Genomic DNA, 26,718 nt, shown 5'->3' with positions numbered 1-26,718 from the left:
CATTTCTTACCCTTCTCAGAATCAGTCAACAGGAAGAGATCGGGATGCTCAGGGTCATCCGCCATCATCACCATCCAGCCCACCACTGACACATTCTTACTCGGCGTGGATTTGAACTGAAAATAGGAGCAGAGATGTAAGTGAAAGCCAAGCCAAGAAGCTTCAGCCAGGCTGACTGCACTGCACAGAACGAGTATTCAAACGGGCAGTTCCTGCCAGTAACACTGTTAAAGACATAGAGCAACTCCAAAGGAACCACAGCACTTCCTTAAATTAAGAAAGTTATGGATTTTATACGGAATTAGTGAAAACAGAACTTGCCACAATGAACGATATTAAAATCAAATTAAAAGGAATATCACAATCCCCCAAAACACCCGTCAAGAGACCTCTAAACTACCACAGTAACTTTGACCACTCTTTAATTACATTATTAGAAACTATAAAGCGAAAACAATCTCAGGGATGCTTTAAGTCATTAATTTACAGTTCTAGAACACTTTTGTTCTTCACCCTAAGGCCACGTAGCAGATTTACAACATGAAGCATCAAATGTCTTTTGTGTAATTTTAGAAATACTGCTCCACCATTACAAATCCAGAAATCTGCTTCAGCAAAAGGAACCATTACAGCTAATAAGTTTGAGGGTATCACAAGCAAAGTAAGAATTCATAAAAATATTCCCTATCTGGCAATATAATAACTTTACAAATAAAATTCCCCTGCAAGTCTAAGGTCAGTTATTCTAATCTATGCCATACATTAACTGGAGACCTTGAATATCTAGATAAGCATACCTGTCTACATTTTAACCCTCATTTTAGAATACATTAAAACTTTAAATGGACAAATGTTACACCAGTATATGAAATACAAAAAGTACTCTAACCAAATTCAAAACAATTTAAGAGCCTGGTCTCTCTATATCTTCTAAACTTTCAAAAGCATCATCTGTGTACTGTCCTCTTTATGTTGCCATAGTTACATTTGAAGGAATCGTTCCACCACAAGTTCCTACCAGTCGTGTTCAGCTGACATTTGCGTAATGTCAGTGGAAATATAAAAGCTTGGAAACTTTGAAGGGATTGCTTGCACAGATAGCTTAAGCGTAAAAGGGACAATGGCTGTTCTTAGGAAAGACTTGCCTGCCAAACTTCCAAATGGATGCCCTTTTTTGATGCTACTGTGGATAAATACATGGGAAAGAACCATTCCTCGTAAACCCTGTACAACCACATATAGTAAAGTAACTCTACTGTCTTTGGGGGGTAGACAGATTTGGTAACACCTCATAAGAGGAGGAAATAAATTATAAAGCTGGATCAGACAACATTTCATTACAGTGAGAGCTGGATAACATCACTTCTTCCCAAACAGAACCCAAAATTTCCCTGAAGATTCCAGTCAGCAATAAAAAACCTTACGGAATTTTATCTGAAAGAAGGAATAAAGACAGGGAAAGGGAGTAAAATAAGGATATAGGTCAGTAGTTCTTAAAAAAGAAAGCAGATATTCAGGACTTGCTATGGACCTACTGAAGACATTGCCTCAAAAAATAAGATGACGCAACTTACACTTAAAAGGTATCTGCAAAATGCAAACTTCCAAGTAGTCCTACAAAGCATTAATAGCTCATTTTCAAAGAGGGGGAAATTTGAGTCTCAAAGCAGTTTTAATACCTTACAATTCAATGATGTACCTCTGAACTGCACTTGTTTCTGGATTTGCCTGAAAATGGCACATTTACGCTTTGTTTTCTTAGTTATCTATCATATCAGTAGGAGGACAATATGTGAAATTACTATTGCAATCAAAACTGCTAGAGCTCACTTGTTCTTTTCATTTTATTCAAAACAATTAGTTAATCGTGGTACTTCTCCACATAATAAAAATCTCTACACAAGGAAAGTGTTTCCCGCCAGCATCAATCCCTCATCCCTTGAAACACATGTCCATTTTCCATCCCTTTACACTTAAGGTTGTTCTGAGCTCAAAGGTGTTTATACATAAGTCTTTGAATCAAAAACTCTGCTTAATCAGTGAACAGACTTTTCACTCCAGCCTTTTGGCACCTGCAGATCTCCTTCCTCATCATCTCCTGTTGAGATTTTACAGCTTTCTAATATTCATTTTCTCAGTGGCTGAACACAATTCCCAGATCATCATCAGTCTTTATCAGGGCATTTCAGTCACAGTGCCTGAGCAACAACTACCAGGTATTCTAGAGTGCCAATAAACTGGTCTAATTTGGAACATGCAATGGAAGGCTTGGAACAAGCAAGGGTTCATACTCGAGCATGAAGCCCCAAAGTCTCTGTTGCTTTTCCAAGTACATACAAACATGGAAAAATCTCTCATGCACGCTATGTTGTCAAAGAAATTGGCAAGATTCTTCCAGCCTGATTACTATAAACAGTATTTTTATGGGTGTATTCACATTTTTCAGGGTAAATGCTTTAAGACTAATTTTAAATTGGCTATTTTTACTATTATGCTTTTCTAAAAGAACGCAAGTGCTACAGTTTAATCACAGATGCCTGTTTGTGGGTACCGTTCCAACACATGAGAGAGAAGACATTGAGTATTCCACACATGTTCCGCTGAGATTCTCCCGTACCACATCTCCGGGCTCTGACGTTCACGGAACAATTTTCCATTACTGTAGTAATAACTGAAACCTGTTCACTATTTAAAATACAAAACTCATATCTAGTAGTCTTTCTTAGCAGATATAGCACAATAAAATGTTCCACATTTAGGTATCCATAGCATCCTCTTCCTTTGGACTACATTCACATCTAGAACAGACCATATTTGTCCTTGACCACAGGCATGAGAAGAAGAGCTCGGTTGTCCATGTCTGAAAGAGAGAGGATTGCTTTCCCTTCATGCTGGATTACACTGGGGTTTTTATGAGGTAATTTTCCAAAGAGGTTGGCTATTCAAAGCCTGGAAGAGATTTCAGTGCCGGCGCATTCCAAGTCCTCAGTCTCAGCTGCCTGAAGCAATAGCAGCAGCAGAATGGTCAAAGCATGACTGTAATCAAGACACATTTACCATGAGAGCTCTAGCCAGGAAACTTCTTATAGCAGACTGGCTTTCTCATTGCCAGTGTTCCTTTCCATGTCACACAGGCCCTGAGAAAGGAAGCTGAAGAGACAGGTGTTTACATGGCTCTAGAAGATGATTGGAATATTTTACCTCTGTAAATCTCAAATGTATCTATCTTAGAAAAAGAAACTTGTTTCAAAAGTAGACAGCATCATCCTTTATATCCCTTTTATCTGGACAGGAACAGAACAAAATCTAGTTCTAGCCTCAAATGGCTTTATTTTGCGTAACGGACCTCTTCGGAATATAGCTAGACAGTACTTCTACAATGAAGATGCGCTCATGCACCAGCTATATACGGATAGGTTGACCATCTACAGGTTATTATCTCTTGATTAACTTTCTTCCTGAAAATGCAACCAAATGTGAATTGAAGCATGACACTTGACAGGTCATCTTCATAGACTCTGAAACACCACCTGAGGCTTTCACCTGTAGTGAAATGGATGGAAATCTAAGCAATGAATAGCTATGTTAGAAGTACAACACAGGCAGACTTGCTGAACAAAGTTACTACCCATCTACTATTGGGCTGTTTAATAAACTGGAGCCTCTTCGCCTATATCCTGACCTCAGCCTCCCACAGCAGTTACCAGGTTACCTTCCACCTTAATTTCAGCATGAAGATAACACTCTGTGTTATAATAAACTTTGGAGCAGAAGTATGTGTGCATTCATTGTGAATTATTTGTTTAAACAAAAGACAACCCAAACCGTAACTAATAGGTATTACATTATTTTAACCATGACTGCACCTGGGAAGGCAAATCAGAGAACTGAGCTTCAGAACAAAATATGTTCGCTGCCCTAAAAAGCTGTGCACAGACAAAGTTGTGCTGCTTAGTTCAGTACAATTCTGCAGAGCCAACTGTTAAAATAAATAAACCTGCTCTAGCAGCCATTGCTTTTCACTACCGCTCCTCCAGCTCCCTTCCCTGGGAACCGCGTCGCTCAAGCTCTGCTGAGTATTTGCAAGCAACAACGCCAGTAGCTTCTGATGGGTAATCCTGTAGCATCATGGACTTGAATGTCTCCTAGCTTCTATCTGCTAACTGTCAATTGTCTGTTGGCACATCTTTGGACAAATAAATACAAGAACATAAGGATGTGAGACAGATTTTAGCTTCTCAGGCACTAGTTAGTCTCTGTTCATTAGCAATTTAGTTGCTGCAGGTATCACAACACATCAGTGACTTGGGGAATATTAGAAACCAATTCAATAAGTTCAACAAAAATAATTATTGGAAGAGCATTCTAAATGGATATGACTGCATTTCAAGACAAAAGTAAAGTCTTTTGCAGTAACAGAGACTCAAGAGGATCAGATACCAGACTGGAATGTTTACATTTATTACCTTTTTACTTCATTTACTTTCCTAAAGAAAGGGCAAAATCACTTAAATTATTAAAATTATTATTCTGAAGGAAATGTATAAGCAAATGGATGACATAAAAATTCAGTATACTTTATTTCCAAACAAGAAAATTACCAGCTATGCAATTTTCCCAAGTTTTCTAAACCCAGATGTTATTTAGATTGCTTTAAAATACTTATACACAATACTGACAAAGCTTCTGTTTGAATCTGTACAAGTATGGTAAAGTCTTCCATCATGCAGTACTTGACAGACAGTGGACAAGAGAGATTTAAAAATGCATCTTGTGTTCTTAAAAGAAAACAAAATGCAATTTTGGCAACAAGCCCAAAGGCATCACATCAGTAACAGGAACACAAAGTCTGACATGACAAAAAATTCCTTTTCCACCTCTCAATGTGCAAGTTCTCTCTTAGTTTGTTCTTTTTCTTTAGTACTTTCTGCTCATAGTAGTTGACAAGTCTGCTCTACTTTGAATGAGACAGGTTCCTGCCATAAGGTTTTCACTGATACCAGATGCAAATGCATCCGAACACACACGCTGCTCCAAAGATGTCAGAGACAGGGTGCTGGCAAACAGGCCTTTGGGCAGGGCTGCGATTGTCTTAACTGGTGAGACAAATTAAGAAGGATCAGATTAGATTTCACCTAAGCAATCAAAGCTAGTGGGGGTGAGGCAGATGGCTGATGGCAAAGAAACCATGCAAATCTTTCTACAAGTAACTAGCTGTTATTAAACTAATTTAAGTATTACAATACTGTTTCCTAATGAACTATTTTCATTAAAAGTCAAAAACACTCAATTATTTTGTAGATTCAGGTGACACTACACATGAACTTGCCACACAAACTCAAATACCCAGGAGTCTACTACTCAGAAATCTTAAGCTTCAAATCTCTATTCTCTGAACATAAAAACGTTAGGATAAGAAAAGAGTATTTTGTACCAAAAAGAAATAAGATAGTCCCCTTGTAAGGGTTCTAGGAGCACATCTCAGTTTGTAAAATTACACAAGCTTTACGTAAAGCAAATGTCAGTCAGTGATGGCTGTCAAATTATACTGAAACACTGGCCAAAGCAACTATAAGTAATGGTTCCTAGTAGTGAATGAACTTGGAAAAAGATTCAAGTTTCTCACATTTTATCCAGTTTTGTAACAGAATCTCCTGAGGCATCCTCTTCCATTATCATTAACCAGTGAAAACAGGAACTACGCACATCAAAACATCCCTGAACATCTACAGAAAATCCTTTTACTACTTCCCCACACAGTATTTTTAGCTTCTTCCCAATTAAGTTGCAGTGAATAAAAGGAAAGCCAGCACCACATGATATGCTAGATCTCTGTGTAACACCTGAGGTGTTTTGTACTCAGTTGTAGTTAACAGACCACAGGATTAGACAGAAAAAGAGAGTAGTCTAATTTTACCACATATATGAAATCATTACATGTTTAATGTCATATGTAGTGACTTCTCAGTCTTTCCACACCAATGCTTCTTTAGATTTCAAGCAGAAAGAAACTGTTGCAAGATTCCGAAATCATCATCAGAACTGACTCCTAACTTAGAAGAGCAGACAGACTCAGTGACACAGTTCCCTTCCTTATAGACCAACAACCTCAAAGAGACCCATGGCATATGCAAAGCAGATGTTCTTGGTTTAGCATACGAATGTGCATTATATTTCCATTAGGGGATATCCATATGAGGTGACTGAGTGAAAGACAGGATAGTGCTGACTAGAAATCATGCAAGTCCCAAGCTACTCCCAGTTTTTACCATCAGGAAATCACATTTTAGTTTTGGCAGATGATACTGGAATACACCCGTTTTACATACGTGTTTTCTCTCCGTAGCCTTCAGAGATTTCGCAGCGTAGTAAAAGAGTTGGGTTCCACACAGTGCTACCCAGTATTTTGTCCAAGATGCTACCTAGAAAGAGAAAAAAAACAAAAGTGCAATGTATAAGTGAAATGTTTCAATAACAGGGGTCATCCTCTGCAAGAACATGACAGCGCTAACTGCCCAGCCAAACCATCGTAATGTTCCAAAGTTGCTATTTCTAGTGAGTTGTGTAGGCCCTATGAATGCATTCAAAACCTAGAAAGCAGAAAGAAAAAGTACGTTTCCTCACTAATCTGAGAAAAGTTGCCTACATCTTATACTCTATTTTCTGCAACCCTTGTTGAACACCTTGTTGAGTTACATTTGTCTCTTCCATTTTATGTACCGCCATAAGGTATCCTCCATTGTCACAAATATGTATTTTGACTTACAATTCACAAGCCCTTGCAACGCCAACGCTAAGGGTTATTATCTACTGATAAACTGGTAGGATCCACCCACCACTCAGTAAGATAAAACATCCTTCTCTCTTTTAAAGTTAAGTAAATGTAAGAAATTTTATGTAGCATTACACTTCTACTCCCTAGACTATGGCTACAGCCTTATAAACTGATTAAGTCCAGCAAACAGAAGAATGCAAACTCTAGCAGTGACGCTAAGCCTTAATCAGCAAGGCAGAGGAGATCCCAGGCACTTGAATTTGTTGCAAAAGGCCATTTAATTGTATTTCTAACTAGGCAAAGGAAGAAGGTGAGAAAGTGAATCAAAAATCTTACTGTAGGTTTTTTGCCTTCTTTCAGCAAAGTCTTCCTCCTGAGCACACCTTGAATAGTAACTGCTCCTGGGTACAAGTGAACAGCCAAATCTTCAGATTCTAGGGAGCTGAAAGGAGCATGTGAAGATTTGTGTGAAAAAATGCTTCCTAAAGTAGTTTTCCAATCATTACCAAAAGCTACTGCAAACATCTGTATTTTAATTTAGAAATGTCAACTTATTATTTATTGGACTTCAATGTGGAAAAAGACTTCGGCTGTTACGAGGAATTGCTGTTGTGGAATTTACACTCGCAAGCAAAAGTGATCAGAAAAATTAATTAGCCAAGCAGGTAATCCTTAATTAAAAAAATCTCAAACTCAAGACAACTGAAATACAAGAACAATTGATTTTAAAAAGCAAACATTCATACAGTTGCTGTATGTGTTAAAACCTCTCCTTCAAATCTCACAAGAAAGATTGGATATTTTTTTTGTTAGAAACACTGGAATCATTAGCACATCAAAAACAAAGCACAGCTCAAACATGCACAATCTTTGGAATCTCTGAAAGCGAGAAGAGTGGGTAGGAGCAGTAACAAAGAGCAGAAACCCGAACCACAGCGTTAAGGTGTTCTAAAGCATCTGGTGCTCTACTAATCATCTACCCCATATAGGCCCAAGAGCTATGGGCCAAAACAAATGCCAGGTACAGCACTGTGAAAAGAAAACTTAAGCTTTGTTAAAATTATAAAGCTGACTGGCTTACAAAATATCTTCAATCAGAAAAAAATTACAAAAGGAATCATTTCAGTAAATGTCGATCAGAGCATAGAGCTAAATTGCTGAACTCAGCAGCTTTCTAGAAAAGCCAAGAAATTGAGCAGCGCCTGAAACTGGTTTAGAAGCCAGGATTTGCTGTTTCATCCATTGCAACATTGATGAATGTTGAAAGTAAACTGGAAACCTAGTGAACGTTTTCATTGCAGCACCTACTGAGGATGATGATATGGAGACAACTTTGGACATTGACAGATGTGAACACAAGTCTAATTCAGTGAGACAATGCTTGCTTCTTAACAGGAAAAAAGTTTCATAGTTAACAGCCATCTCTTTTCCAATTACAGCGCCACACAGCTGGAGACAAAATGTGTATTTTAATTCATGAGAATAATCAGTCGTATTACTCCGTCAGCTTGCAAATAATACTATATATAATAAGTTGGGGCCAATTTTAACGCATTACTCATTTTAGCCGTATCTCTGATTTCAGGGAAAAGGGCGCGGGGGGGAATCAACACACAACTGCCAGCAAAGAAAATATCTCAAATGCCATCCATAAGCACAAGAAGCAGCTTGGTTGTCCACATGAGCACTACCAATACTGCTACCTACTGGGGGGCAGTTAAAAAGCTACCTGGGGTAAAACATCTTTAAGCCTCAATATAAGATCCAATGGTTCAGAAGTCAGATTTGCAGACCAGAATGAACAAAAGCTGTTACGGTGGGACAGATTAAGTCACAGAAGAGGAAAGCTTCAAGTCTGAAGATAAAGGTCTCTACCTTTATTTTGACATGTAAGTTAGAAAAGTAACATCAGAAAACACCCACTTAATTATTAAACCAAACCAAATCACCAACACCAGAGGGACAGTTTGAGACCCCTGGGTGCAGTGGGGATTGTACCTGCTGGCCTTCATGTGGCCTCGATAGCCATTTCGTGACACTCTTGTCCCCGGACCGAGAGAATGGTACAACCTGTGCCTGTTGGATTCCATTATAAATTGTATGTATTACATATACTTTCATTCACACAAACAGCATGACTGCTAAAACAGCACAGTATTTTTCTGTGTGTGCTTATCACAAAGCCACTTCTTCCACAGAAGAAACAGAGGATAATGTTATTTACAAAAATGCATGCAGGAGTCAATACCATGTTTTTTTATTTCATCAGCTGTTCTTTTTGTCAGTTCTCATAATACTGAAGCGTTTGACTGGCACTGAAGAATAAGACATTTTGAGAGCAAAGTCTGCATTTAATTCTTAGAGATTAAACAAATACAAAGGAACCACATTGATAACACTTGTATGTCTTTACATTCTGACTATAGATTTACTACGAAAACATTATTCAAATTCTATGAGTATGCACACACACAAGCTGTTGGGTTGAAAGGAATCAAAAGCACTATCAAAATATAACTGACACCGCTTAAAATACTGTTGCATTAAGTAACTTTGAAGCAAGCCAAGCAACATTTCAATTCTACAGTTCATACAAGCTTTAAACTTTACATACAAGCTTCACATTTTCGAGTCCTTAACATGATCTCACTGTTATTCACGGCCAGGACTTGTGTTCTAGACCTGCCTTTTGAACACTGCTTTGCTTCACTGAACCTTGTTTTTCTGGATCAGATCCCTTGTTGACTGAACTCCATTTAATTCCATAGAACACACACTTTGTCCTCACCTCCTATTTTTTATCCATTATTCCAGTAACTTGTGTTACACTGAAAGACTGAAAATCAGCTCTAACTCCGCAGAAGCGGGCAGTTAATTACAAGATCATGAGAATTTTGCAGGCAAAATCTCCTACACAGTGTAAATCTAAGAATCTGTCACGTGTGAGAAGGGCTCTGTATTTGCTGGACAGGGCTGTATGTCTCGGAATGGGAAACCTAAACAAGTAGCACTGTCATGTTTCAGTCTGAACTCAGGGTAGCAAACAGGAGGGGCACAGAAAAGGTCAGCAGCATTAAAGAAGAATGGGTTTTGCTTGGTTGGTTTTGTTTTTAAACCGGCTCAAACTACTGCCTTTGCTGCAGGAAGAACTATCAAAAAGAAACTAATGAATTGCCACATACTAACCTATCCCAGAATATGTTTTTAGTGCAACCGATATCTTTGCACTTATTAAGTATTTTCACTTTACAATACATTCGAGATACAGACAAAACAAGAATTAAGATGAAGGAAAGAAAACCATAAGATAAGCTGCATATTTGGAATACATTTTCTTCTTACCTTTAAGCTTGTTATTTTGCATAACAAGGGGGTTATCACTCTCGCATTCAAGCTATTTCAGGCAAATCTTTTCAGAGACACTTGGGATGACAATCAATGAGACTGAAGTACCCCTCAGTATACTGCCCTTAACATCATAGAGCTGTCAGGACTTGGATTTAAAGTCCTTCAAGTAATTTTGATGAGCCTAAAGGGACACCCCAATGCTCAAAGCTCTTACTCAAGTTTCAGACTCAGTTCCTGTTGCACTTAAAAACAATCAGTGCCTCTAGTTCTCATCCCTTCTGTTCTTCCCAGCTACAAACAACAGGAGGGACAGAAAAAAAAACTCAGCACATTTTACACAATTCCTTCTGTTACCCAAGGAATCTGCATGTGGAGTATCTAATTATGTCCTGTTAGGCATACTATGCTGATTTAAGCCCTATTACCCAAAGATCCTGTTCCTAAATCACTAAGGAATATTGAATTCCCACTCGTACTCTACAGGAACATAGTCATTAGTAACACTGGAAGCATCTCGATTTTGCCAGCAGCTGTTAATTCCAATTCCAGACAACTAATACTTCTCCCACACTCCTTCATAAGAATGGAAACCCACTCTACAGACCCAAACTAGAGACATCCTCTCTATCTTAAATTTTAATATTTACTTTTTAGTGTATTACCTATTAAAATCTAAAACATGCTTCATCATCTCATGAAGCAAGGAACAGACACAAGGTTGCCGCACATTTCTAGGAATTTCACAGGTGATGTTTCGAATGTCCATAAGGAACCCAATCCCTCATCCCCGCAAGCAGGCAAGAAAACTCAGTCTTAAAAGCTTGCGACTTCCAGCAGAGTTCCCAAAGAGCTCTGTCAGGAGAGAGGGAAGTGCTGAAGGCGAGTGGAATGGAGAAGGAATCTTCTGACATAATTCTTTGACATGGAGCAGAGCTTTCAACTGGGGAAGTCTGAGCCACCCGGTTCTCACTACAACCGGGATGAAAAACCTCTGCTTTGTCTCCAAAGTCCACACAATTCCAGGGTGTCACCTTTCTCTAAAAACATGAACGTAAGCCTGAATCTTACTAAAATTTTTAAGTTTTTTATGCTACTTAAGGTAAAAGCACTCAGTTCATCACTTCGTCTAAGGCTTTCCCAGGGAACTTTTTGGCTTTGAAAATTAACCTGAACTTAATTCTGTAATGCAACAGGGTGGGAAAAGCAAGAAGAAAACCTTTTGAATGTTGCAGGTTGCATCACAGAGCACATACAAGTTACAGATATTCTTCTTGACCTGATTTTCTTTGTATACCCATATGCAATGATCTTGTCTCTTATCTAATATAATCATAAGGGCACTTACTCATTAATGTAATCATATTTAGAGCATGAGATATCAAATAGTTTACCTTTGGCACTAAGGTATTTTCAAATGTTTCTTCCAAAAAGTAACATAGAACTTGGACTGCTTCAATGAATTCAAGTGGCATATAAGGTTCTGGTAACTGTTCCCAACTATACTGTTCCTTGGCAAAAATTTCTACTAAACATAACTTCATAACATGGCAGAAAAAGTCATCCATGGCAATTCTGAAGTTGAATTACCAGAAATTGAGTTACAGAAGCAAGCTAAGCACTGTATGGTGCATCTTACTGAGCTGTGGAAAGATGAAACTTCTACCTTTTACTATGTTAAACTACAGCTATTAGTCTTGTTCCTCATTCGCAAATACAACATGGGAAAGGGTGGAAATGGCCAAGGTCACCTGAGCATTTGCAGGTATTTCAATAGGTAGCAAGGCATTAATTCTGAACCACAAAATCAGAAATGCTGTGCTTTCCCATGTAAAAACGAAGTGAAGAGCACATGGGAGAGACAATGTCAACAACATTAACAAAGGGACCAAGAATGGATAAAATGCCTCGGGGAAAGTGAAAACGAAAAAAGCTAGGTCACATGAACAGAATACACAGGATATGAAAATACATAAAACAGAAAAATCACTTAGGGTTTAATGGTACTGTGGTTGAGCTATTTAGAGAAATGTGTGCAATGACTGGGCATCCAATTAGTCGAAAGCCCTATTGACCACTAGTAAGCAAAACTACTTCTCTCCTGCTTTAGCAATTCCAGTGAACTTATTACAGTTTATTAAATATTCTTACCTATAGATTGCTAAAATAAAGCATCATTTGCAGGACTGAGTGAAAGAGCATAAGCAGCAATGTCAGAATACAGCAATGCAGTTTGTGAGTGTCAGTTTTTCCTACCTTTCAAAGGCTGGCCAGGAAGTCTCTTCACTGAGTTCAGACCCATCACTGCTACCTTGAAAAATGCAAGAATGAATGATAGTTTATTTCATCATCTACAACCCAAATATTTCAGTTGTGTCTGTTTCTCCTCAGAATAGTTAAAAATAAACATGTAAGAAATATTTCTCTCAAATACTACAATGAAAATATTTTGTGATTTGCCTCAGGAAACGGAGGTAGAGATTTGAAGGAACTGGATCTGGAGAAGTGCTACTAAATGGGAAAGGCATCGTCAAAATTTAAAGAACAACCTAAATGCAGATTGGTCTGATCGGCACGAGTAGCACTTAAAAAGAAAGGTCACTTATTTAAATAATTCCTTATGAAAGCACATATGGTCACGATAAAGAGGAGCAGCTTCACAGTAGTACAAACTCACTGCTGAATCTCCAACACATTCAAAGGTTTTGCTGATTTGAGAAGCCTTAAATAACTTCTTAAAGCTAACTCACACATTTTGTGAGATTGCAACAGTCTTTCCTTCTGTGTTTCACAAAGTAAGCCGATATTACTACAAGTATTTTATTTTAAATACTAGAAGTAGAGAAAAAAAAATCCAAGTATCTGATGCATCAACTCAGAGCAGGTCCACAAATAACATCATAACTTTACAACTGCCAAACAATCCAGAGCAAAAGAGCTGAAAAGTCACCTTTTGGAAAGTGATAATCCTCCTTACCATGTCAGTACAGTTACAAAACTTAAACCAATTTGGAGAATTCATAAAGGTCTCATTTACAACACTTGCTCTATACAGAAATTGTCAATTACACTTCTAAAGCAATGTTAATTTAGAAAAAAGTGGGCCAAACATCATAGTTATTGATTGAACAATTCTATTGATGCTTAAACAGGTTTTAAAAGATTGTAACAAAAATCTGGAAAAGGCTGAGGTTTAGTATTTGACTACCCCTCTTTATCATCTACATACAACATCTCTAATGGAATATTTTTCAGATTATAAAAACCTCTAGAAGACTTTTTATGCAACCGAAGTTCCAATGCTAAAAAAACTTCTCTCCTGAAAAGCAAAAGAATATACCCTAAATACCTCCCTCCAAAACAAGACAGAGGTGAAAGGAACTTTTTAGCTTACTAAAAGCTAGATGCCTAGCCAAATTCTGTTTAAACATTAAGTGCACTATTTGACTGTCACCTCAACTGGAAATATTTCATTCATTCACTACTTTAAAAATATATCACCTTCTTAAATTCTTCTTAAGTATGTACTCTATATTTGAGTTTTTCCAACAACCTCAAGCAGGTCTTCAGGTTAAACTTAATAACAAATCCTAGGTGGTATAAATCCTTTCTATTAAATAATATCCTATACAAGTTCTGGTTTTATGTAAGAAGCCACCTGACACAAATCACTATCTTCCTAGTTCTCTCTATTGCTACTAAAATTAAAAATGTCTGGTACAGTATTTAAAAAATATCATGGCCACGTTTATCTTTACTACATAGCAGGAAGGATTTTTCCTATCTTAGGAATAACAGCAATTGGCAAGATGGTTTTTTCACTAATTGCGCTGCTGATGATCTGAGAAGTTTCAGGACTGTTTGCGCAGAGCTCTGGTCCTGCAGCTGAATACAGACAGGAATTTTCTGTTCCCATCCGTAGATGCGCGTATCCATACGTCTGCGCTACAGCCACCCAGCCGGCACGAGGCCAGGTTCGATTTATGCCATAGGGAATGCCTGTACCATCGCATATCCAATTTCTCCCCAGTCACGGCATCCACTCGTCGCTGAAAGTCTGAGGATATCGAGAGTTTTAACACAGGCTTCCTTTATCCCAGAGTTAGTCCCCAAAGTCAAACAGGTGTTAATATAAACAAACCAACCCCAAAGAGTTTAAAAAGTATTCAGACTAAAAATTCTTTCCCCTTCTCAAATCTGCAACCAACACTCTCTTGGCTCCAGTTTCACAGTGTTTCCAGAGCTCTAGTCACTATAGCTGATGACTGACCTGACAGAGCTTGAAATTCTAATTGGAAAAGAGGAAAAAAACTAGTCTAGAGACCGGAACATCAATTACTGTAGCACAGTACAGCCCAGCTGACATCACGGAGACAGATGCCATGCCCTAAAATTATGTTCTGCTTTGCTGAGCCTATGATCATACCGAAAATCCTCATGTGGATCTGAACTAGTTTGTTACCATTGAACTACTGCACAATAAAGTTTAAATAGATCAACTTTGGCTTGCTAGTTAACCAAATAAGAATGGTGTGAAGACTGGCAAAAAAGCCAAGCGATACGCCGCCAGAGAATCAACACAAACCTAACACCATCGCGGCTGGTGAGTTTCATCATGAAAAGCTAACAAGGGCAAATAACCAAATGGGTAAAGATGGGGCAGAAACAGGTGGTTTGTACAGCTCCATTAATCACAAAAAAAACCCTACCCCAGAGCATATGCCCTGGACCAAACAATACTAATAGGGATTGGGGAAGAAACCGGGTACTAAAACTCCTGTATCCCCTCTCTGCCTCTCAGATCCAGACATCTACACATGTATTTTTAACCTAAAGTATTGTACAGCTCTTATATTTACCCTACCACTAAAGCAGCAGCTCACATTAGCAGAATGGGGTATCCACATTTAGGGCAAGAGACATCTATTTATTCATTTAAATGGAATATTCAAACCCCCCCCTATTCCTTCTGCCTGAAACCCTACCCAGACTTTGATCTTGTACCGCGGGCTGCTGGTGACTCAGAGTCCTAAACACCTGAACAGCAGGGTGAGGAACCAAACAAACCTTGGCTCTGTAGAGTTCTTCCCTACTGTATGGGCTGCCAAAACCCAGAAAATAAATGCATACACTGTATTCCTACACCCATACTTCATGCATTGAAAGAGAAATATAATCCCTGTAGAATTCAAGTACTTCAAGATGGTGGCTTAATAGAGGAATTCATTAAAATGCCAATATTCTTCTTTGTATTTTATGCCAGTTTTGGCTTGAAAATGTGTTGTTCTTACAAAGGCACTTTCTTACATTACTTAACATTGATTTAAAATACCTTTACCTGACTCTGCAGCACTAATTTCTCTGATTGCATTAGAATAAGGGTTCGAGTTCTTCTCGAGTGATTGGAGCACACAAACCAAGGCAAATGTCCAAGAGCCTTAGTTTTTCCAGAGCTTTCATCCATAGCATCGTAGATTAAGAAAAAATAAGTGGAAAAAAGCAGTTTGAGAAAGAAAACACTCCAAAGTTAGAAAAGAATTTGCACCCAACACTATTACAAACATAATCCATAGATATGTTTTCTTTGAATTTTGGAACACCTAAAATTACATTCTCAATTTCAGATGAGTATTTCTCTGTCCATACTTGAACATTTGTTCTTGAGTGGGACACATGTGAGACTGCAGCCTTGAAGAAACACCTCCTAAACAAAATTACTTTGCACCCAGTACATTCGGTAGTATAAGAGGAGAAAAGCCATACAGAAGCAATATAAGAAGAGAGGAGTCTATTTTACATTGTCTCTTTACCTCTACAGAATTATTTGGACAATTGACCATTGTAAACAAATTCAGTAGCACAGTTGAGACAAATCTTAAGAACAGGTGGAAATCCAAAAGATCTGAGAATATGAATGAAGGAGAGATACTTAAGAGATGGTTAAGCAAGAAGAGGGTACTTTAAAAGTATAATGAAATCAGGAAGTGTCAGAAAAATGTATTCTTAAAAAAAATTATCTTAAGAATAAAAGGAAGGTTCATGCTATTTCTGAGTTGAACCATGATTAAGTAAAGCATCTTAATTTATCTTATTTTTAGGTGAGGATGTGACAGCAGGCAAATACACGCAGGAGAACAGCTGCTAAGAGTGTGCAGGTGGTTCCTTCAGCCCAGCCAAGAGCCAGCTCACACCTCAGGAGGACCAACTCACTCTTCTGAAAGAGCACATTACGGTGACCTCAGCAAAATGGAGGTATCGCAGAACAAAGCTACAGTAGCTTTAAGACTTACTGATGGCAACTAGTGGAGGTTCTTAATGAACTTTCACTGCAAAGAAAAAGCATCTGTTCCAAGTTACTAAAAGCAGGTAGACTGTCTGCACAAAGCAGACATATCTTCAGTGGCATCCATCTGTTCATGTTCTCATGTGTTCTCTCAGAAGTCTCTTTGCAGATAACAGAAATGAAGTGCGTTTTTAAGGACACAAGTCATATAACCTGCTTTTAGCCACCCACCTAAGAGTGAGATGAATCACGTACTTGAAAAATCTTAATTCTTTATGTGATTTTAAAGAGCTCCAAATGACCGGCTCAAATACAGCTGTCTAAATTATGAACACCTAAAACTTAAAAGAGACTATTTCCTCTTGTTATATTCCTGAATTCAAAGGAACATTTCCCTTCTGATATTGTTTATATGATTGATCAGTGTGTTTCTTCTAATTAGGATACCCTTGGCACTGCTGGAAAAAGATTTCTCACTTTCGTTCAGATAACAAGGACCTATGTTATAAAGAAAAATGGCAACAGAACCAGATGTACATCTCCCATACACCAGCATAATAGACACGACTGCTGAACACAGCCACATAGTTCTAGGAACAAGAATTGTTTTGACCTAAGCAAAATAAAAAGAGGCTTTTGTTGTTTGTTTGTGGGTTTTGTGTTTGTGGCTGGTTTGGGTTTTTTTGAGTTCTAGGTTTTTGCAGAATGAGTTGAAGGTACACAGTGTGCCCCCAGATCCTGAAATTCAGAAAAGAATCTGATAAAGATCTCTGACCATGGCTGTCACGTTACAGACAGGTCTGTTTCCAGGAAACCCCACACCTGGTTTGCTTTCTGCTTGCTGCTGCTTTAGGAATCATTCATTGCAAAGAAATATACTCACTCAGTATATATATTTGAAAGATTACACTGATGTAAAAATTTTGTTATGCTATGCCCCGTTCCAAGAATGCATCACCGGTCTTTTCCAGCACAACACAATCAGAATAGTCCATCATCACGTGAATGTGTGTTTTTTGTTTAAACACACACACTGCTGGATGAACTGCTCAGTTTTAGTTTGCTTGTATGCAGAACAGAATTTCATCCAGCCATGAATCTCAAGGCTAGTGATGCTCTAACTGATCTCTATCACAAACTGAAACTTCTATCACAGAGATAACTTAAGAAACCCAAGCAGAAGAATCCTCGTGTATCTGCGGAAGTTGGTGTGTTCAGCAGTGGAAAAAGAAACAGTACTCTCATAAAGCTTTATAACAGGCCTATACATTGCTTTACTGAATTGTAAGTGGACTACAGTGATCTGTTAATAGCAAAAGCAACTCGGACATGAAGCCTGATAAAAAGAATGCACAAATTTACATCCTGTAATGCTTTAGATAAAGCACCATAACTGTACAGTGCTACATACAAACATCCTATAGACACTGTTGTGATATTGCTGCTCTTTTGGTATTTGATGTAGAGGCAGATTGTATCAGATGCTCTAATATGAAAGGATTGAAGAAGTCTAAACACCTTTGAGCCCTCAGAGTGATTTGAAGTTGTGTTATAGTCATCTTTAAGGTCACATTCAAGCTGCTAGCATGTCAGAAACATTGTCCATGTTTTGAAGAGGGATCATTTATCCAAAAAGCTAAATCCTATATAGGCTTATATCTAAGAAAAGGTACTCCTGTTTCTAGAGCAACAGGTTTAAATCCAGATTTACAGGCAAGGTGTGGAATAACACTCTTTTCAGTACACACATTCAGAAGTTTTCTTGACTGTCTTTTGAAGCTGTGTTGTAGAATAGTGTAAACCTCCTCTCTGCTGCAGTGACTGTACTATTTCCAAGTCCTGAGTAAACAGGCTACTTCAAACATGATGGAGGAACTTTGCAGCTTCAATCAACTTCCTTAAATCCCGCTGAAGCAGCGGTACAGACCGCCAAACAACTTACATGTCCAAAAATTCTTCAGGAATAGATGCTGCAAGCCTCCAGAACTTACTCCCTTCCTCCATACGTATTTCTAGCACCTCTACTAATCTTTTGCATCTCTAAAATTTTCATAATCAAGAAGTAGCAAAAATAATAATGATGCTAGACCATCCAAAGAGCAATAAAACTCTTATCTGAGTACGGAGAGGCTGGAGGTGGAAAAGCATGGGAGAAGGGAAGTTCTAACCACAAATGCTGATCTCGCGCAAAATGCATAAGGTTGCTGTTTTGCAAGTGACTTATCAGAGTCTTCTAGAGTGGATATTTTGTTCCAGCTGGCAAGGGTGACTACATCAAGTCCATAAGGTCATGCCTGAACTGAGCAAGAGAATGGAGTTGAAAATATCAGAGATGAAATAAAGTATAAAACCCCTGCGTTCTCTAAAACGTCTAGATGGTGAGTGGTTCTTAACTGTACCTCATAAAAACTGCTTGTCAGCTCTGGCTGCTAGGCTCTAATGGAAATTTACCCTGGAAAAAAAAGGATCAATTGCAGAGAAGTTTCTTAGATATTTAGACAGAAAACATCAGTAAAAAGCTGCACTGAGAAAAGGACAATGCTACATCTCAAAGGTGACAAAAGTCTTCTTTCTGCCCCCCCTCCCAGAAATCCAGCATAAATCTGAGAGGATATGTCTTTCTCCTCAAAAAAATCCATTAAGAGCTCCTGAAAACAGTATCATTTGAAACTGCAGGACCTTTCTTCTCACCGTGAAGGCTAAAAAGCAAAACTGTTTTTTCAAATTAAGTTATCCAAAGAAACACATAACATTACAAAAATCTCATATTACCATAAATGCATAAAACCAGAATCATCATATTCTACAAAGATAATAATTTTGAGAAAAACGACTGTGATTAGAGGTTTCATTTCTCAAGTCTGGCTGCAGTTCAATGGATCTGAGAGGCACCTGCCCTGCCCTCTCTCCACTTTATGTATCTGCATGTAACAGGAAAAAAGAACCACTGCTGTCATATAAGAAACTCAGGAAGCAAAAGTTCTCAAAAGAATACCCTAAATATTGCAAGATAAATACCTTACCAAAATGAAGTAGATTCTGATATTCTGAAGTATCTGAAAGTTAAATTACTGTTTACTCCTGATGAAAGTGCAGAATAATTAGAAATTAAGCTCTTAAAGACTGTCCAGCAATTCATAGTTCTCACTAGCAATTTGATACAGCTTCCCTCCACCCCCATCAAGGAAGAAGAGGAATAACAGTGGTTGCATCGTTAAAGAAAATATACAAAAAATGATCTGCTTTTTTATAATTTGTCTGCATCTAGCTCATGCCGTATAAATTACGCTGCCCTTTTCTACCTACATTTCTCAAGTTTCTTCTAAAATAGAATTTGTACACTGCTTGTACCATTCCCAAAAATGCCAAAAATGCCAAAATCTTTATGGAAAGACCATGCACTGTACAGGTATGTTCACTGTTCCTACCTATTGAAATTCCACTAGAAAGCGTGGAGCTTTCTGCCTGCCCTCGCGATGGGACATGCGGCTCCATGACGCTGTCATCCAGGAGGTGCCTTGGTCCTGCGTTGGGGAATGTTGCGCTTTTAAATTCAGCCGTATTCATTTTGTGTATGAAACTAAAAAATGAACAGAGATAAAAATTGTTACAACATTATCTTTGATACATTTCAAAAGCTGGTACTGTGTTCTGAATATCAAATTAAATCACGACTCAAGTCATAAGCCATTTTGCACAAGCTATATTATTTATAGGAACTGTTGGTCTAAAACCACCACAGTGCTCTCAGAGCAAAGAGAAAGTCAGAAGTACTTTAAAAATTACTTTCAATATCCTATGGTAAACTTACACAATATAAGCTAAGAGATGAATTCTGAAAAGCTACAATCTTGTCTTTTTTAAAACATGACAAAGGAATTGCTGGTATGAAAATTACGATATTAATTAGAAGTAAAGCTATATAGAAAAATCCTGAATCCTTTACTATGCAAAGTTATATGAAAGTCTACAAAGGAGGTCTCATCATAAAATTACCAATAAAGCAATTATTTCAGTTTGTATTTGAAATAATCACACTGGCATTGAGTTGCTATTAGTGATAGTTCTGTCATTCCAAAAGAGCCTATTTGGTCTAACTCATTGGCTTTTTTTACCATTGTAACAGCCAGTCTTTCTCCTTTGACTAATTCTCTTTAGCTGGGACACTATTATAGTTATATAGTTCTATTATACTATATCATATAGTTCTATATATTATGTAGTTCATTATAGTTCTGAGCTTGCTCTCTTCCCACAAACTGCCCTCCAAGTAAAGTTCTGTGTACAAATCATGTCACTTTTCCAAAGCAAAGCTTTTGTACTGAAAGATGATACATCACAAAGTTTAGGATTTTGGGGTTAAATAAAATGCTGACTTGTATCCCAGACTGTGACATTTCCTGTGCCCGTGCGGTATCAGGTTCCTTGGTGAAGGGGGGGTTGCTGGTAGCAAAGCTCCTTCAGCTGCAACGCTTTTCCGTCCACTTTGTGGAGACGCTCCGACTTCAGAACCTGCGAACAAGACAGACATTGCTCCTGAGTAACGTCACATCTTCTGCCGCGGTTATTTCTAAGAATATTGCACAAAAGATGCACAAAACTTCCTAACCTCAAGCTATAAGAGACAGCCTGTAATAAAACTCATTGATAATTAAAAAAAGTATTTTGTAAGTTCTAAAGGCTGTTGCATTAGCTCCATTGACATTAAGCAGGCCCCACTGATTCTACATTGCAGAACTCTTACCTTCAACCACTTTTGGCATTGATCAAAAATAATGCACATTTTAGCATGAAAAGTTTAGATGAAGGCCTTTCTGTCTAGATGCAAAGAATGAATATTTAATAGCTCTTCACCCCAAATGACACTAACAAGTTAGAGCCACAATACATACAAGAACCTAAAAAACCGACTCAACTCCTTGAAAGAATTTCTTTACAGATCACCTTTAAACTTTTTATTACAAATACACAGTGTTTATCCTTCACACTTCTTTATTAGCCTCAGGCAAATATTTTCCACATTCACAACTCAAAAATAATGCACTTGACAACCTGAAGTCTTCTCACATTTATTAAGCATTTACCTACTAAATCTTCTCTGGAAGCAGCAGAGTGCGGGGTGCTGGTCCCTGGTTCTATCTTTAATGAAAGTCTGCATTAAAGAAACATGAAAAATTACTTTATCAGAAGCATATACAAGTTTTTGAATTTTATTTTTTTTTGTTTACATTTACAACTGAAAGCTGGTTGTTTCTATAAATGCATGAAACACTGTGAAGTTAATACAAACCGCACAAAGTTATCTTTAGCACACACAATTTCCACATATATATACATATATATATTATACCACTGCACTAGCATAAGAATTGGAAAGAGTATAAAGTATATAAGTGCCCCTCACCTCAGCTAAAATATTTAGACTTATTACACTTCATGCTTCAAACTTTTCCATAAAGTGCACGCATGTGCTGGGCCGAGCCTTTTGTCTTTACTGGTCTAAAAGCCCAAATCCTTCTTTTGCATTTTGAAAAATACATTATCAACCTGATTGCATCCATAATTCAAGCTTTTTCTATAATAGGTACTTTTTAATGCTATTTCCAACAGTATTGCAAAGAGGGCAAAACTCCAGGAGCAGAGAACTCCAGGAAGATCAAACATTATCTTGTTCAAACAGTTGGCAGAAGTACAATCTTTCAAATTAGCAGAGTTTAAAAAGCATTACTTAATTTTGGGGACAAAAAGTTTGAAGTTTGGCAGCTCCCCTCCCTCCCATCTCCAGGCAGTTTAGCAATAATTCATTACAATTTTAAAATTTAATTTTTCAAAATCAAATAAAAACCTTTAGGAAGAAAACAAAACGTATTCAAGTCTGTTCTCTAACTTAAGCCTTTTTGCAGACACCTTAGGGGATAAAAAGTGTAATGGTCAGAGTAAGAATAGTTCTTCAAAATACAGTCCTTTCCCATAAAAAATTCAGTTTGGAGATGTACAAAACCCATAGGTGTGAGAACAGACTTTCTGAATAGCAGCCATGCTTCTGTGCTACGTGCAATCGTCTCCATTTCCCTGCTATCAAAATGTGGGTTGTACAGGACCAAGGGACTGTAGCTCCTTCAGCAATAAAATTCTCACTAGCATGAGTCCTACCTAGTGAAAGTGGAGGACGGTGGAGTGCGGAATTCATCAAAACAATATGACACTAAGAAGCAGGCATTACAGTTAAGAAACCTGTGTTTGTGTTTCATTGGGTTTCTTTGTTTTGTTTTGCTTTTTCCTTCAAATGGTTGATCATAGAGCTTTACTCTCAGATAAGCATGCAATACTTTCAAAATCAGGTTATAGGGCATTTCATCAAAAAGGTAAAGCCTTTTTGCATCCGAACACACAGAGAACAATTTATAAATCTTAGAAGGGAAGCCAAGCGCCTGAGCCCTCGTTAACCGTTCTTTGACGTAAACTCAAGAGTCCCCATTTGCTGCCTTTTAGTAAAACCAAGTTAGGGACTAAATCCGTAAAGTAGATTTGTTCCTCTTATGCGCACATCCCTCCGACCATTCCCATGGTGCTACACAAGCAACCAATTCAACACAACTGAGGTGACAAAGTTCCAGGCTGGGCAGGATGGGAACGGGTGGGGGAACCTCCTCAAGTGGATCAGCCAGCAAACAAAAACCTTCTTCATACGCAACAGATTCGCTTGAGGTTTTTTCCTGTCCTCAGGGCTTGTTCCAGTCTCGTGCCAGAGATTTCCATCCCCCAGTTTTGCTGGATGCCAAATCACTTAATACAGTAATGATCTTTTAATTAGGGAAGTAGAAAGCTCTGTTTGGGGCAGTATACTTGGGGGAGGAAGGGGTGCAGACAGAAGTGGATAATATCTTGTCTCTCAAAAAATCACGTGTTTACATTTGGCTCACACAGTATAACCTAATCAAACAGAAAAACAAAAACCTGAAATGTATAAAAGCTGAAGTGTTAAGAACTTGGGACTAGACACACAGATGACTTCGTTCCAGTGAAAGTGGCATAAGCTATCTCCAACCATTGGATCCATCTTGTCAACTGAACAGTGTTACACGTGAGCCAGAAGTACGGAGTCTTCATCACTGAACACTCAAAGAGGTTGTCAGATCAAATCAACAGACCAAACGGACATGAAAGTTGGGGCAACAAAATGATGAAGGGAGTGGAGCATCTCCCTTATGAGGAAAGGCTGAGGGAGCTGGGGCTCTTTAGTTTGGAGGAGACTGAGGGGTTTAACATCATTAATGTTTACAGATATATAAAGGGTGAATGCCATGAGGATGGAGCCAGGCTCTTCTCGGTGACAACCAATGATAGGACAAGGGGTAATGGGTTCAAACTGGAACACAAGAGGTTCCACTTAAATATGAGAAGAAACTTCTTCTCAGTGAGGGTAACAGACACTGGACCAGGTTGCCCAGGGAGGTTGTGGAGTCTCCTTCTCTGCAGACATTCAAACCCGCCTGGACACCTTCCTGTGGAACCTCAGCTGGGTGTTCCTGCTCCGGTAGGGGGATTGCATTGGATGAGCTTTCCAGGTCCCTTCCAACCCCTAACATTCTGTGATTCTGTGCTTGGTGCAGCCAGGCATGGAAAAGGAAGGAGATGTGCCATCCAGCACGCTGAAAACTGTCTTGAGCACAGGAGCCAGCTGTAACCTCACTACTTGCAACCGGTGTGTCTGAGACACGCAATTCCCTGATCCAGGTGAAATCTTAAAAGTGACAGGCTTTGTGCTATAAAAGTTATTTTGTAATGAGTTAAGGTCAGTTATAGTATTCCATACTTACTTGTAATTGTCGTCTTCTACAAACTTCTGTAGTTCTTCTATGTACTGGACTGAGTTTAGATATTTTTGGACATGAGGCAACAGAGGAATATCTGGAGAACAGATGACATTCATTACCAGTGCTTACCAATAGTACAAAGTTATTTTCCAGAAACTAATTAAAACAGAATCAGATCTCTTGCCTTTTTACACGAGATGGAGGTAACAAACTACAGTCCCTACCAATGCTGAAATTTCTGTCCTTCACTGCAATTCTCGCGTGTTGAGCTGACATTCCCCATGTCCATAAAGCTGTATTTGTGTCTCCCTACAGCTGCTCTGCTTCTCAGAGAACATGTAGGGGAAAAGTGAGAGCACAACCCTGGCCAAACTCAAGTCCTGAACCCACAGGATTATATCTGAGGACTCCTTCACAGCCCATGTTCTCATTAGACTGAGCTTTCCATGAAGCCATAATCCTGTGCTTATTCACATTCCACCATCACAAACACAGCCTTATGACTTTACGACAACTTGAAAAGTAGAGTGAAGGAGATCAACTTTAACCAAAGAAAAAGCCCAAAATAACCCCTTTTCCCCCAACAAAAATTATCTGATTTACAAACAGAACTAAAAATCTCCAAAAGGCAAGATGAACATATTTTATTATGGCCAGTAAAAGTACTACACCAAAGGCAATCCTACTTTTTTTTTAGAATTCATAGTCACAAAATTATGAAACACAGGGATACAAGTTTCTAAGGTACTAGTAAAACTACCTTTGAGTACAATGTATTCCACATTTTAAATCAGAAAATATGTACTCCAAAATTGTGTGTGATGTAAGAAAAGGGCAATTTTATTATCTCTTTGTGCTAATGCTCTGTCATAACCAACAGTATTATAATAAACTTAGACTTTCAGATTGAGAGTGAGCATTAATGTCATTCAAATGAATTAGTTGGGACTAACTCACATTGTATTACAGAAGACAAATATTAAAGCTTTTAAAGTTGTTCTCTTTAATAGTGCAATATTTACACACTGGCTTACCATATTCACATGACTGCTGTAAATCTGAGATAATTCGAAGGATATTGTTCATTAAATTTGTTCTTTGCTCACTTTCCAGAATGCTCCCTGTTGACGGGTACGCAGAGTCAATATATGTCAAGTCTGACAGATAAATACCTGAAAAAGATTAGAAGTTTCTTCATTTGCTGTCTCTCATTTAGCAGAAAAACACAAGAAGTATTTTGAGGAATTTTTGCTTTCATTGACTAAACGTGCATGCAGGTTGACAACAGCATTGCAACACATTATTATTTTGGGTTTACCTGAGAAATCATTCTGACAAGACCCCCGAGAGCCTTTGGACCTTAGAGTAAAGCAGCAATAATGCTTGGACTTATAGGTAAGTGTATCATTGTGCCACCCTTGTCTGGGATTGAATTTGTGCTCTCCTCAATCACCTAAGCCTTTGTTTTGTCAGCCTTAGCTGCATTTGCAGATGCTGAGGGTCCGAGTACAGCCGGGTTCCTGTTTTCAGGGTCTCGCTCTCTGTACGACAGAGGCACAGAGGATCCTCTCCTCTCACATCACACCAGGCACATACTAGTTGACTTTGTCTCTGACAGTGTCATTATTCATAAATCTAAAAGCAATTACAAGGACCTGTGCAAATATTCATTAACATAATCCTCTGCCTCGTCACCAATTAATTATCGCCTTGACAAATGTGAAGCACACTAAACACCATTCTAAAATATATGATCAAAATTATTAATTATTTTAGGAACTCTACTATTTCATTCCCCCAATTCAGTGATTAAAATAATAACAGAAGGAAAATTCATATTATCTACAACTCTTCAAGCTGAACAAAAAATCAAACTCAACCTGCAGCAGCACGGAAAAAGTTAACTAGGCAAAAACTGCACTCAGACTGAAATGCGGTACAAATCCTGCAGTTCGCATCAATCACAACTCCAAAGATCCAACAGCCTTATCAATAAGACTCTTCAATCTTCTACCTGCTTTCTTCTCCACAAACATTGTAACCTCACTACTCATGCAATCCCTTGATCACTTAGAGGAAAATCCTCCTCCTTACATGTTAATGCTGTAGATAAACTGCTTGTTTTCATTCTAAATTCAACTCAATTTCTTGAACTTCACCCAAGACTAATCATTTTTGTCTCAACTAAATGAAACGTATTCTGACCAGCTCAGCTATTAAAAGGAATTGTTCTTTATCCCCTGCATCTTCCATAAGACATCCAAATTAAAAAACAAAAAAAACCCCAAACTTGATAATATTATTTAAGAAACTTGTTACGGTAACAGAGAACTTCTAAAATTATATTTGCTTCACTCTCAGCCTTGTATAACCAGAATCATAACAAGAAGTTTGGCTTTACAGGTGGAAGACTATTAATACAACCTCACAAGAACAGCAGTTGTGTTTGTATAGCACCTCACTGGTACAGCCCTCAAATGTGAGCGGGGAAAACTCTG

General features: G+C 38.2%; 1 protein-coding gene across 6 annotated transcripts in view; it reads right to left on the bottom strand.

Annotated features, from left to right (window-relative positions):
* Window positions 1–26,718, bottom strand: part of RALGPS2 (Ral GEF with PH domain and SH3 binding motif 2) — a 117,941-nt gene that overhangs the window by 9,361 nt on the left and 81,862 nt on the right. For 4 of the 6 annotated variants that reach the window (XM_071809979.1, XM_071809980.1, XM_071809981.1 and 1 more), the window contains 10 exons: window positions 25,255–25,392; window positions 24,224–24,314; window positions 21,488–21,555; window positions 20,780–20,915; window positions 19,832–19,983; window positions 12,377–12,431; window positions 8,774–8,851; window positions 7,112–7,217; window positions 6,330–6,422; window positions 11–116 (listed from right to left, as the gene is read on the bottom strand). In XM_071809979.1, the coding sequence (XP_071666080.1) occupies window positions 11–116; window positions 6,330–6,422; window positions 7,112–7,217; window positions 8,774–8,851; window positions 12,377–12,431; window positions 19,832–19,983; window positions 20,780–20,915; window positions 21,488–21,555; window positions 24,224–24,314; window positions 25,255–25,392 (1,023 nt within the window). The remainder of the gene's footprint in view (window positions 1–10; window positions 117–6,329; window positions 6,423–7,111; window positions 7,218–8,773; window positions 8,852–12,376; window positions 12,432–19,831; window positions 19,984–20,779; window positions 20,916–21,487; window positions 21,556–24,223; window positions 24,315–25,254; window positions 25,393–26,718) is intronic. The other 2 variants (XM_071809978.1, XM_065841772.2) reach the window with 1 other exon arrangement.

The sequence above is a fragment of the Patagioenas fasciata genome, chromosome 6, assembly GCF_037038585.1.
Source record: "Patagioenas fasciata isolate bPatFas1 chromosome 6, bPatFas1.hap1, whole genome shotgun sequence".
In the NCBI taxonomy this organism is placed as follows: Eukaryota; Metazoa; Chordata; class Aves; order Columbiformes; family Columbidae; genus Patagioenas; species Patagioenas fasciata.
This window is presented reverse-complemented; position numbering and strand designations above follow the sequence as displayed.